The 12,782-nt window shown below is 39.5% G+C and overlaps 1 protein-coding gene across 1 annotated transcript in view; it reads right to left on the bottom strand.

Annotated features, from left to right (window-relative positions):
- The window catches only part of TAOK1 (TAO kinase 1), an 84,182-nt gene that overhangs the window by 33,777 nt on the left and 37,623 nt on the right, over positions 1–12,782 (bottom strand). Inside the window, exons 9-11 of the mRNA XM_011990365.1 lie at positions 10,706–10,840; positions 5,352–5,588; positions 2,572–2,700 (exon numbers count right to left, since the gene is read on the bottom strand). Coding sequence (XP_011845755.1) covers positions 2,572–2,700; positions 5,352–5,588; positions 10,706–10,840 — 501 coding nt within the window. The remainder of the gene's footprint in view (positions 1–2,571; positions 2,701–5,351; positions 5,589–10,705; positions 10,841–12,782) is intronic.

Raw genomic sequence — 12,782 nt, 5'->3', positions numbered from 1 at the left:
AAAATCAATGACTTTCCACATTGTTTTAAATTTCACTGGAAAACAAAACAACTGCATTTTGTTGGAGATTTATTTATAGTTGGAAACTCTATTTACTATTGTTTCAAACTCAAAGTTCCAGTATAGAGTTTGGCTTTTGAATTATAGTCATGGGAATATACTGCAAATTATACCATTTAGAGTTGGAAAAATCTTGTCAATGACGCTCACTTGGCAGCGTATAGAGCAAGTCTTTGTGCCACCAATATGTACACAAGAAGACATACATATCTGATTATAAGGCAAATTCCTACACACACACAAATCATTAATATCAAATTGATTATACTTATTTTATCAAAATCAATTGATGTATCACGGTATGCTAATTAATTATATGAACTAAAACTTTCAATCATCCTGTAAGACAGGAGTGTAAATTAAAAGACATATCATTTTCCGTTCCTGGTGCCTATCTTGAATAATGATTCTCTTTAAGAAGTTGTCAGGCCAGGCGCAGTTGTAATCCCAGCACTTTGGGAGGCCGAGGCGGGCAGATCATGAGGTCAAGAGATCGAGACCATTCTGGCTAACATCGTGAAACCCTGTCTCTACTAAAAATACAAAAAATTAGCCACGCTTGGTGGCGGGCACATGTAGTCCCAGCTACTTGGGAGGCTGAGGCAGGAGAATGGCATGAGTTTAAGACCAGCCTGGTGGCTGGGCACGGTGGCTCAAGCCTGTAATTCCAGCACTTTGGGAGGCCGAGACGGGCGGATCACGAGGTCAGGAGATCGAGACTATCCTGGCTAATACGGTGAAACCCGTCTCTACTAAAAAATAAAAAAAAAACTAGCCGGGCGAGGTGGCGGGCGCCTGTAGTCCCAGCTACTCGGGAGGCTGAGGCAGGAGAATGGCGTAAACCCGGGAGGCGGAGCTTGCAGTGAGCTGAGATCCGGCCACTGCACTCCAGCCTGGGCGACAGAGCGAGACTCCGTCTCAAAAAAAAAAAAAAAAAAAAAGACCTGCCTGGCCAAGATGGTGAAACCCTCATCTCTACTAAAAATACAAAAATCAGCCGGGCGTGGTGGCAGGTGCCTGTAATGTCAGCTACTCAGGAGACTGAGGCAGGAGAATCACTTGAACCCAAAGCGGCAAAGGTTGCAGTGAGCAGCCTGGACAACAGAGTGAGACTCTGTCTCAAAAAAAAAAAAAAAAAAAAAAAAGGCAGCACAAGAGCCAGGAGTGGTGGCTCCCGCTTGTAATCCCAGCACTTTGGGAGGCCGAGGTGGGTAGACTGCCTGAGGTCAGGAGTTTGAGACCAGCCTGGCTACCATGGTGAAACCCCGTCTCTACTAAAAAAATATATAAAAAGTATCTGGGCATGGTGGCACACACCTGTAATCCCAGCTACTCGGGGGGCTAAGGCAGGAGAATCATTTCAACCTCGGGGGAGGGGAGGTTGCAGTGAGCCAAGATCACACCACTGCACTCCAGCCTGTACGACAGAGTGAGACTTGTGTTTCGGGAAAAAAAAAAAAGCGGAGGGAGGGGGCAGCACAAGAAAGGGCAAAGAAATATGAAACCCTGTAGCCACAAAGAAATAATCAGCATATTCTACCTAAAAAAAAACTGATAAGCAAATATCCCCCTTATTCTGTTTACTTTTAAAGTAAAACAATGGGAAACCAAAAACATTAGAAGAAAAGGTTTCACATAACAAAATGTGATCAGGTACAGTGGCTTATGCCTATAATCCCAGCACTTTGGGAAGCCAAGGTGGGCAGACTGCTTGAGCCCAGGAGTTTGAGACCAGACTAGGCAACATGGCAAGACCCTGTCTCTACAAAAAATAAATTTAAAAATTAGCCAGGAGTGGTGGTGCGTGCTTGTGTTCACAGCTACTGGGGAGGCTAAGGCAGGATTGCTTGAGCATGGGAGGTCGAAACTGCAGTGAGCTATGATTGTGCCACTGCACTCCAGCCTGTGGAACAGAGTAAGACTGTCTCAAAAAATACATACAAAAAATAAGAACATAAGGCTGGATGCAAAGGCTCACACCTGTAATGCCAGCACTTTGGGAGGCCAGGGCGGGCGGATCACGAGGTCAGGAGATCAAGACCATCCTGGCTAACATGGTGAAACCCTGTCTCTACTAAAAAAAAATACCAAATGTTAGCCGGGCATGGTGGCAGGCGCTTATAGTACCAGCTACTCAGGAGGCTGAGGCAGGAGAATGGCGTGAACCCGGGAGGCGGAGCTTGCAGTGAGCTGGTATTACACCATTGCACTCCAGCCTGGGCGACACAGCAAGACTCTGTCTCAAAAATAAATAAATAAATAAATAAATAAATAAATAAAAATAAAAACATAAAAAAAGTACATTTTCAGGAAATGATTCATTTTAGATCCTCAACTAAATAACTCAGTTAAGGGTAACTGATTATAATTAAAGTCATCATTTAAACTAATATCCATTTAGTGACCACAAACAACAAAAGATAATTTTATCCTAATGCTTCTGTGAGTTGGTCACCATTGGATATAATTAATAAGCAGAAAATTTATTGAAAAGTTTCATGACATAAGTACCTCTTTAAGCTGCTCTTTTCGAAGTTTATACTCTCTTTTCTGGGACTCTAGAAAACTATTCAGTTCTTTCTTCTGTTGGGCCTGAATATGTTGCTGAAATTTTTTCTCTTCATTGGACATCACTTTAGCCTATATGAAGTTTAAAAAATGAATCAAATTAGTTAAGTAGATAGATTTAAAGTAGCAGTTTAATATACATCACTAAGAATATCTTTTATTTTCTAAGAACAAGAAATCAGTAGAAACATTACCAAAATAAAAGACTGAACCAAATTATAAACACGTGCTACTTGGCATCCTTATCATTTGAACTTCATAGAATCAGTAAGATGAAACTCATCTTTGAAATGTCAAACATGTTGTCAACTTTTTATTTCATTTAACAGAAGTATACCCTCCTTCCAACCCTCAATCCCTTAGTAAAACGAAACAAATGCTATACTTTATTTCTGATTCTATATCCAATACACATTCACTGTAGAACATTTACAAAATACAGAAAAACAAGAAAAATCTTATGTTTTGGTGCATATCTTTTGTAATTTTTTCTTTTTTAAAAATTACTACTTTTGAGATGGAGTCTCACTGTCACCCAGGCTGCAGTGCAGCGGCACAAGCTCGGCTCACTGCAACCTCCGTGTCCCGGGTTCAAGTGATTCTCCTGTGTCAGCCTACCAAGTGGCTGCAATGACAGGTGTGTGACAGCTGTATTTTTAGTATTTTTAGTAGAGACAGGGTTTCGCCATGTTGGCCAAGCTGATCTCGAACTCCTGACCTCAGGTGATCCACCCACCTCAGCCTCCCAAAGTGCTGGGATTACAGATGTGAGCCACTGCGCCCAGCCTCTAATTTTTTCTATAAACATACATGTCTCAAATATATACACACACACGTATATATGTGTATGTATATAATTAAGTAGGCATTGTGGCTCATGCCTGTAATCCCAACACTTTGAGAAGCTGAGGTGGGAGTATCACCTGAGCCCAGGAGTTCAAGACCAGTGGGTAATAAGGCGAGTGCCCGTCTCAAAAAATGTATTACAGGGTCTCACTCTGTCACCCAGGTTGGAGTGCAGTGGTACAATCATGGCTCACTGCAGCCTCTTTTTGAGCTCAAGTGATCCTCCCACCTCAGCCTCCCGAGTAGCTGGAACTACAGGTGTATTTCACCATGCTCAGCTCATTTTTTTATTTTTTATTTTTGTGGAAACAGAGTCTTCCTATGTTGCCCAGGCTGATCTTGAACTTCTGGGCTCAAGTAATCTTCTCACCTCGGCCTCCCAAAGTGGTGGGATTACAGGCGTGAGCCACTGCACCCATCCTGGTTATATACTTTTAAAACAAACTTGTTATCACATTGCACATCTGCTTCAGCAATTGTTTTCCTAAATATGTTAATATCCCCTTTTCCCAAGCTATTAAAAATAATATCTGTCAGGTGTGGTGGCTCACACCTATAATCCCAGCACTTTGGGAGGCTGAGAAGGGAAGGTCAACTGAGGTCAGGGATTTGAGACCAGCCTGATCAACATGGTGAAACCCCTTCTCTACTAAAATAAAAATAATACAAAAATTAGCCAGGCATGGTAGATGCACCTGTAGTCTCAGCTACTTGGGAGGCTGAGGCAGGAGAATTGCTTGAACTTGAAGAGCAGAGGTTGCAGTGAGCTGAGATCACGCCACTACACTCCAGCTTGGGCAACACAGAGAGACTGTCTCAAAAAATAATAATAATAAAATAAAAAATAAAAATATTCAATGCCCAGAGGATTTTAAATATGTATACATTGTTTTATCAAATTATTTCAAAATCAAATATTTATTTATATCATAAATTATTTTGTCAAAGTCCCTACTACTATGAGAATGGTTCTTTTTTTGTGAAAAGGGAGAAGAGGGTAGCTATGATAAATAATGCCTCACTGCAGACTACCTGGACATATTTTAATGATATGTGTGAATTTACTGAGAATTCTAAATTCTACTTGACAAACATGACTATCGAAAAAAAGTAAAACAATGGGAAACCAAAAACATTAGAAGAAAAGGTTTCACATAACAAAAATCCTAAAAACTAAACTTTTATCATGTAAAATAATGACAATTATTTGTCAATAATCAAATGAATTTGATTCTGAATCAAATTCATAAATCTGAATCTTTCATAACTTATAACCTCCAACATTGTATTTATTACAGTAATCTTCAATCATTCTGATATTAAAATGCTGCCAGAAATTCAAGGGTAGTTTCCAAAAAATACAAAAAAGAGAATAAAAATGACTTTTTGAGACCTAAATCACCTAATGACAGGAGATTTAGCAAACTCCTCAGATAACCAGAAAATGAAAAGCTTAAAATAACTGAGTAACTTACTGATTGTGACACTATAAAACTCTCAAGAATCAGGAAATGGTCCCATGTCTTATTAGTTCCCAGGCCTAGTACTTGATATTAAAATACATCAATTTTTCATATTCAAAATTTTGCTGGCTATTACATAAGCTATGAAGTGGACTACCCCAATGAATAGTTTTAAGACTGATTTGTTTTAAATGATGCACACACAAAATTAGTGAGAGATAAGACACACAGATATCACCTTTTTTTGTAATATCAATTTACAGAAACCTTTATATAAGTCACACAAATGGTTCTCCTTTTCCCCAATTTGCTTGGTTCCTTGGAACAGATACTCTAACATCAAACTGCCATGTTGGTTAATTCTGAGACATTCAAAACCTAAAATAAGCAAATTAATAATACTGAATAAGCCACCTCTTTCTCCATAGCAGCCTGGTGTTTCTTGATAAGTTTCTCCATTTCTGCAGCAAAATTGTTACGCTGAGTTTCAAGATCTTTGTCTAATCTGAGGCGATGTTCGTCCATCTCAGCCTTTAGCTTATTTTCCAGAGTCATCAGTTGCTTTTGATGTTGTCGCCTCATTCGCTTATAGCCAGACATTTGTTCTCTAAGCTCAGAATCCTGCTCATGTTCTTGCATTTGCCTTGTAACCTAGACATACAAATAATGGAAGGAAAAGAAGAAAATAAAACATTCTTCTTCGAAAAGCCTTTTAAACCATTCTATATTAACTAAGTAGGGAATTAGTATAAAATATCCCAATGTTAGCAGATTCCAAGAAAATTTCCAACAAGTCTTTCAAAGAAATAGACTGGTTCTAAAACTTATATGGGGATATAAAAGAATCTAGAATAGCCAGAACAATCTTGAGGAACAAAAATATTTGGAGGACATGCAGCCCTACAGTACTCAAGACAACGCGGTACTGGCTTTAAGATAGGCTAAGTAGATCAAGGAAAGAGAATAAAAACTAGAAAGAGATCCACGTATGTTCAATTGATTTTTCTACCAAGAAAGTCAAGTTAATTCAGAGGATAGTGTTTTTAGCAAATCCTGCTGAAACAACTGGTTCTTTACAAAGAAAAAAACAAACAAACCTTGACTCCCTATATCACTTATGTCATATATAAAAATTAATTTGAGAAGGATCATTTGACCTGAACGTAAAACCCAGAATCACAAAGCAGAAACACAAAATATCTTTATAACCCTGGAGTAAGCAAACACTTCTTGGGCAGAACACAAAAAACACTGACCACAAAGCAAAAAAAAAAAAAAAAAAAAGAAAAACCTCAATTTAAAAATCAAGATAGGCCAGGCGCGGTGGCTCACGCCTGTAATCCCAGCATTTTGGAAGGCGGAGGTGGGCAGATCACAAGGTCAGGAGATCGAGACCATCCTGGCTAACTCGGTGAAACCCCGTTTCTACTAAAAATACAAAAAAAATTAGCTGGGCACGGTGGCGGGCGCCTGTGGTCCCAGCTACTCCGGAGGCTGAGGCAGGAGAATGGTGTGGGCCTGGGAGGTGGAGCTTGCATTGAGCTGAGATCGCGCCACCGCACTCCAGCCTGGGCAACAGAGCGAGACTCCGTCTCAAAACAAACAAACAAACAAAAAAGATAAAATACGCATGACATAAAATCAATCACCTTAAAATGAACAATTGAGTATGTTTAGTATATTTACCGTGCCATGCAACTATCACCTTTATCTAGTTATAAAGCATGTTTATCATCTCAAAAGAAAATTCTATACCTGTTAAGCAGTTGCTCTCCATTCTCCCCTCCTGGTAACCATCAATCTGCTTTTTGTCTCTATAGATAACCTATTCTGCATATTTCATATCAGTAGTGTCATACAATAAACGAGTTTTTATGGCTGGTTTCTTTCACTTAGCATGTTTCTGAAGTTTATCCATGTTGCAGTATGCATCAGTATTTCATTTCCTTTTACGGCTGAATAAAATTCCACTGTATGTATATAGCACAATTTGTTTATCCACTCATCCACTGATGGACATTTGTATTGTTTCCGTCTTTTGGCCACTGTGAAAACTGCTGCTGTGACTATGTGTGTACATACACTTGTCTGAGTACCTGTTTTCAATTCCTTTAAAAAATGTTAATGTTTTGATTGACAAATCATAATTGTATACATTTATGGAGTACAAGTGTGATATACTGATATATGTATTCAACATATTAAATTAAATCAATCTAACATATCCATCACCTTCCTTATGCATCATTTTTTATGGTGAGATATTTGAGATTTACTTTTAGTTATTTCAAAATATTCAATATACTATTGTCAACTATAGTCAACCAGCTATGCAAAATATCTCAAAACCCGTTCCTCCTATCTTTCTGAAACTTTGTACATTTTAATCAACAACTCCCCATTTCTCTCTGTCCCTAACCTCTAGTAACCATCACTCTACTCTCTACCTCTATTCTATGAGTTCAACTTTATTTTTCTAGATTCCACATAAAAGGGAGATCATGTGGTATCTTTCTGTGCTTGCCTTATCTCACTTAGCATAATCCTCCAGATTCATACATCTTCTTGCAAATGACAGGATTTTTCCTTTTTAAGGCTGAATGGTATTCCATTGTGTATATATGCTACATTTTCTTTATCCACTCATCCACTGATATGCACTTAGGTTGATTCCATGACTTAGCTATTGTGAATAATGCTGCAATGAACATGGGAGTGCAGATATCCCTTCAACATACGAATTTCAGTTCCTTTAACTATGTACCCAGAAGTGGAATTACTGGATCATATGGCAGTTCTATTTTTAGTTTTTTGAGGAACCTCCACACCATTTTCCAAAATGGCCATACTAATTTAGGTTATCACCAACAATGTGTAAGAGTTCCCCTTTTTGCCAACACTTGTTATCTTTCATCTTGTTGATAACATTTTCAATTCTTTTTCAAAGACAGGGTCGGTGTGTTGCCCACGCTGGAGTACAGTGGCACAATCTTGGCTCACTGCAGCCTCTGCCTCCTAGGTTCAAGTGATTCTCCCGCCTCAGCCTCCTGAGTAGCTGGGACTACAGGTATGCGCCACCATACTCAGCTAATTTTTATATTTTTAGTAGAGACAGGGTTTCACCATGTTGGCCAGGCTGGTCTCGAACTCCTGATTTTTTTCTTTTTTTTTTTTTTTTGAGATGAAGTCTCGCTCTTGTCCCCCAGGCTGGGGTGCAATGGCACGATCTCAGCTCACTGCAACCTCCGCCTCTCGGGTTCAAGCAATTTTCCTGCCTCAACCTCCTGAGTAGCTGAGATTACAGGCGCCTGCCACCATGCCCAGCTAATTTTTGTATTTTTAATAGAGATGAGGTTTCACCATGCTGGCCAGGCTGGTCTCGAACTCCTGATCTCAAGTGATCTGCCTGCCTCGGCCTGGCAAAGTGCTGGGATTACAGCTGTGAGCCACTCCGCCCGGACCACCATTTTATATAAGGGACTTGGCTTATCTGTGGATTTGGGGATTTATGGAGGGTCCTGGAACCAATCCCTCACAGATACTGAGGGATAACTATACCTTGTTTCAGACGGTTAAGGCAGGTGTATAGAATTGTAAAAACTCTTCAAATTGAATACCTAAGATCTGTGCATTTTATTGAATGAAAAAAATCCAAGGCAGAAGAAGGTAGGCTGTGATGGTATATGGCACTTATAATGAATAATATAGCTATGCTTATTTGTATTAAAAAACTACTTATGCTCTGAATATTTTAAGTGAAATAAATGAAACTACTGGCTTTAAAAATACAAATCTTTTTCAGATTTTGATTCATTAAATCTGTAAATTTAAAATGCCCTTAATTGATTTGAGGAAGCCAAACTTTGGGACAGAACACTTTCTTGGGAAACATTTAACTTATGCCAAGTTACTGAGAGGTTTTCCTTTAAGCTGTTCCTTCTCAACATATTTATCAAAATAGTCATGCAAAAATTAAGCAATCTTTACCACTTGCTCTGTTAAAAGTGCTATTTACATGCTGCAGAATAGTAGGAATAACTTGACTTAGGGTAGGGTACTACGTTCCCAACCCCACGTCATATAGATTCATGACAGCATAGGATTTATAACATCTGCTTATTACATAGTTGAGAAATCAGATAGCTATCATATCTTTTTTTTCCCCCATCATATTTTCTTTTTTTTCTTTTTTAGTTTTTGAGACAGAGTCTCACTCTGATGCCCAGGCTGGAGTGCAATGGTGCAATCTCAGCTCACTGCAACATCCATCTCCTGGATTCAAGCAATTATCCTACCTCAGCCTGCCAGGTAACCTGGATTACAGGTGCCTGCCATCATGCCCAGCTAAATTTTGTATTTTTAGTAGAGACGAGGTTTCACCATGTTGGCCAAATTGGTCTTGAAACCTGACCTCAGGTGATCCACCTGCCTCGGCCTCCCAAAGTGCTGGGATTACAGGTGTGAGCCACCACGCCCGGCCTCATTTCTTTCTTTCTTTCTTTTTCTTTTTTTTTGAGACAGGATCTGGCACTGTCACCCAGGCTGCAGTACAGTGGTGTGATCTCGGCTCACTGCAACCTCCATCTCCTGGGTTCAATCAATGCTCCTGACTCAGTCTCCCAAGTATATGGGACTACAGGCACACATCACCACACCCAGCTGAATTTTTTTTTTTTTTTTTTTGGAGACAGGGTCTACCTCTATCACCCAGGCTGGAGTGCAGAGGCACGATCTCAGCTCACCGCAGCCTCTGCCTCCTAGGTTCAAGCAATTCTCTAGTCTCAGCCTCCTGAATAGCTGGAATTACAGGTGCACCACCATGCCCAGCTAATTTTTCTATTTTTAGCAGAGACGGGGTTTCACCATATTGGCAAGGCTGGTCTCAAACTCCTGACTTCAGTTGATTCACCTACTTCAGCCTCCCAAATTGCTGGGATTACAGGTGTGAGCTACCACACCCCACCTGAATTTTGTATTTTTTGTAGAGATGGGGTTTCACCATGTTGCCCAAGCTGGTCTTAAACTCGTGAGCTCAAGTGATCCACCCACCTCAGCCTCCCAAAGTTCTACGATTACAGGCATGAGCGACCAAACCCAGCCTTTCCATTATGTTTTCTAATAGCCTACTTTTCTTATGGTATCTTAATGTAATTTCGTTGTATCCTTAGTATCCTTTATCATGCTTTGGTTTTACTTATCTGTCTGATTAAGATTTTAAGTACCCCATTATAGCATCCTTGTAATGAACAGATAATCCATATTATTTGGAAAATCAGAATGACTTTACAGTACACCAAATTGTACTGCTTGCCATTTCCAATATTCCCCTCTTTCTGGTTAGCCTCACACAATATATTTCCTTACTGTCCATATTCTTCTTATATGGAAATACCATTCATTTCTCCTCTCCCTGCTGTGCCTAAATCTTACTAATTTTAAATACTCAAACTATTTATTTCATAAATACTTCGTTTATGCTCCTAATAAAAAGTTATCTGAATTCCTGTTTAGTGTCCTGTAGTTATCTTAAGTATTTAAGATATTCTAACATACTCGTTTTTTTGTGTACGTGTCATGAAGACATTGTTAGTTTAACATTTCTCAGAGTTCTCTGAATAACATCTTTCTCATAACAGGCAATTAAATATTAAATGAGTATTTCGCAAAATAAAACCCAAATACAAAACAATATATAGCTATACTTGAGTTTATATTGCCAAGGTGCCACATGAAAAATATATTTATCTTTAATTCGGGGAAGTACATACCAGTGATGCTGTCCGTATAGTAGCAAAGTGTTCTCGATTACGATAGTGTGATTTGTGACGAGATACTTGGGGTGGAGACTGTGGATCTGATGCTCTTGTTCTAGGATCTCCCTCTTCTCTGTAATTTTCTTCCTCCTAGGCAAAAAAAAAAAAAAAAAAGATAATACTATGTAAGGTGAACAGTTTGTTTGAATCTTTATGGAAATTAAAGTTTAAAGACAACTTGATCAACAAATCTCACAGACATAATTTTAAAAAGCAAAACCAAAAAGTAGAAATGCTGTTCTTTTTTCTTTTCTTCTTTTTTAGAAACAGGGTCTCGCTGTGTCACCCAGATTGAAGTACAGTAATGTGACCATAGCTCACTGTAGCTTCAACCTCCTAGGCTCAAACCATCTGCCTACCTCAGACTCCTGAGAAGCTGGAACTACAGGCACGGGCCATCAGGCCAGGTTAATTTTATTTTTTTAGAAACAAGGTTTCCCTATGTTGACTAGGCTGGTCTAGAACTCCTGGGCTCAAGTAATCCTCCCTCGTTGGCCTTCCAAAGTGCTGAGATTACAGGTGCAAGCCAATATGTCCAGCTTTATTTTCAATATAATTAGAATTATAATAAATTATCTGTACAGGGTATAAAATAGTACACAGACTCAGGATAAGAAAATGCACATGACTAGATTGATTGATTGATTTGTTTGTTTGAGACAGGGTCTCACTTTGTCACCCAGGTTGGAGTGCAGTGGTACCCTGAACGGCTCACCACAGCCTCAACTTCCTGGGCTCAAGCGATCCTCCCACCTCAGCCTCCCAGGTAGCTGGGACCACAGGCATACACCACCATGCCAGCTAACTTTTGTATTTTTTGTAGAGATGGGGTTCTGCCATGTTGCCCAGGCTGGTCTTGAACTACTGGGCTCAAGCAATCTGCCTGCCTTGGCCTCCCAAAGTGCTGGGATTACAGGCGTGAGTCACTGTGCCTGGCACATGACTAGATTTATATCCTACCGATTATGTGCAAAATTGAAAAGCTTTAACATAACTTGAAAACAAAGATGATGAAACATGCAGCCAATATAGTCAATGTTTTAAACAGGAGTAGTAGAAAATTGCTCAAAGCCTCTTGGGTTTTGGAAGCAATGGAGTTATCTTAATAATACTTCTGCCATCTGTCCAAAATAAGCAAAAACAAAAACAGTTGCAAAAAATTGAAGGACTGATATCTTTCCCTGAACTCAATCTGTTAGCTGAATAGAACATCAGTTAAGTAGCAACCAATTAATTGTGGTAATAATTTTTTGTTGTTGTTGTTGTTGTTGCCCAGAATGCAGTGCGGTGGTATGATCAAGGCTCACCGCTGCCTTGATCTCCCAGGCTCAACCGATCCTCCACTACTCAATGGGCCTTCACTACTCAGCCTCTTGAGTAGCTGGGGCCACAGGCATGTGCCACACCTGGCTATTTTTTTTTTTTTCTTTAATGGATGGAGTTTTCCTATGTTGTCCAGGCTGGTCTTGAACTGCTGGCCTCAAGTGATACTCCTGCCTCAGCCTCCCCAAGTGCTGGGATTATAGGAATGAGCCACAGCGCTCAGCCTATTTTAACCATTTTAAGTGGTATTAATTATACTCTTAATGATGTACAGCTATCAGTATTACTTCCAAAACTTTTTCATCAACCCAAACAGAAACTACGTCCATTAGCAATAACTATTTTGACCTCCACCCAGTCTCTGGTAACTCCTAACGTACTTTCTGTCACTATGAATTTGCACATTTTACTTTCATCACTTAAAATGTTTTCAAGATTCATCCATATGGCAGCATGTATTAGAACTTCATTCCTTTTTATAGCTGAATAATATTCTACTGGATGTAAAAACCACAATTTTTTTTGGTTTTTTGAGACAGTGTCTCATTCTGTTGCCAGGTTGGAGTGCAGCGGCATGATCTCGACTCACTGCAACCTCTGCCTCTTGGGTTCAAGCGACTCTTCTGCCTCAGCCTCCTAAATAGCTGGGATTACAGGTGTGTGCCACCACGCCTGGCTAATTTTTGTATTTTTAGTAAAGACATGGTTT

Source organism: Mandrillus leucophaeus, unplaced genomic scaffold (genome assembly GCF_000951045.1).
Source record: "Mandrillus leucophaeus isolate KB7577 unplaced genomic scaffold, Mleu.le_1.0 Scaffold379, whole genome shotgun sequence".
Classification (NCBI taxonomy): Eukaryota; Metazoa; Chordata; class Mammalia; order Primates; family Cercopithecidae; genus Mandrillus; species Mandrillus leucophaeus.
The sequence above is the reverse complement of the archived record's forward strand: the minus strand, read 5'-3'. Positions and strand labels throughout refer to the sequence as shown.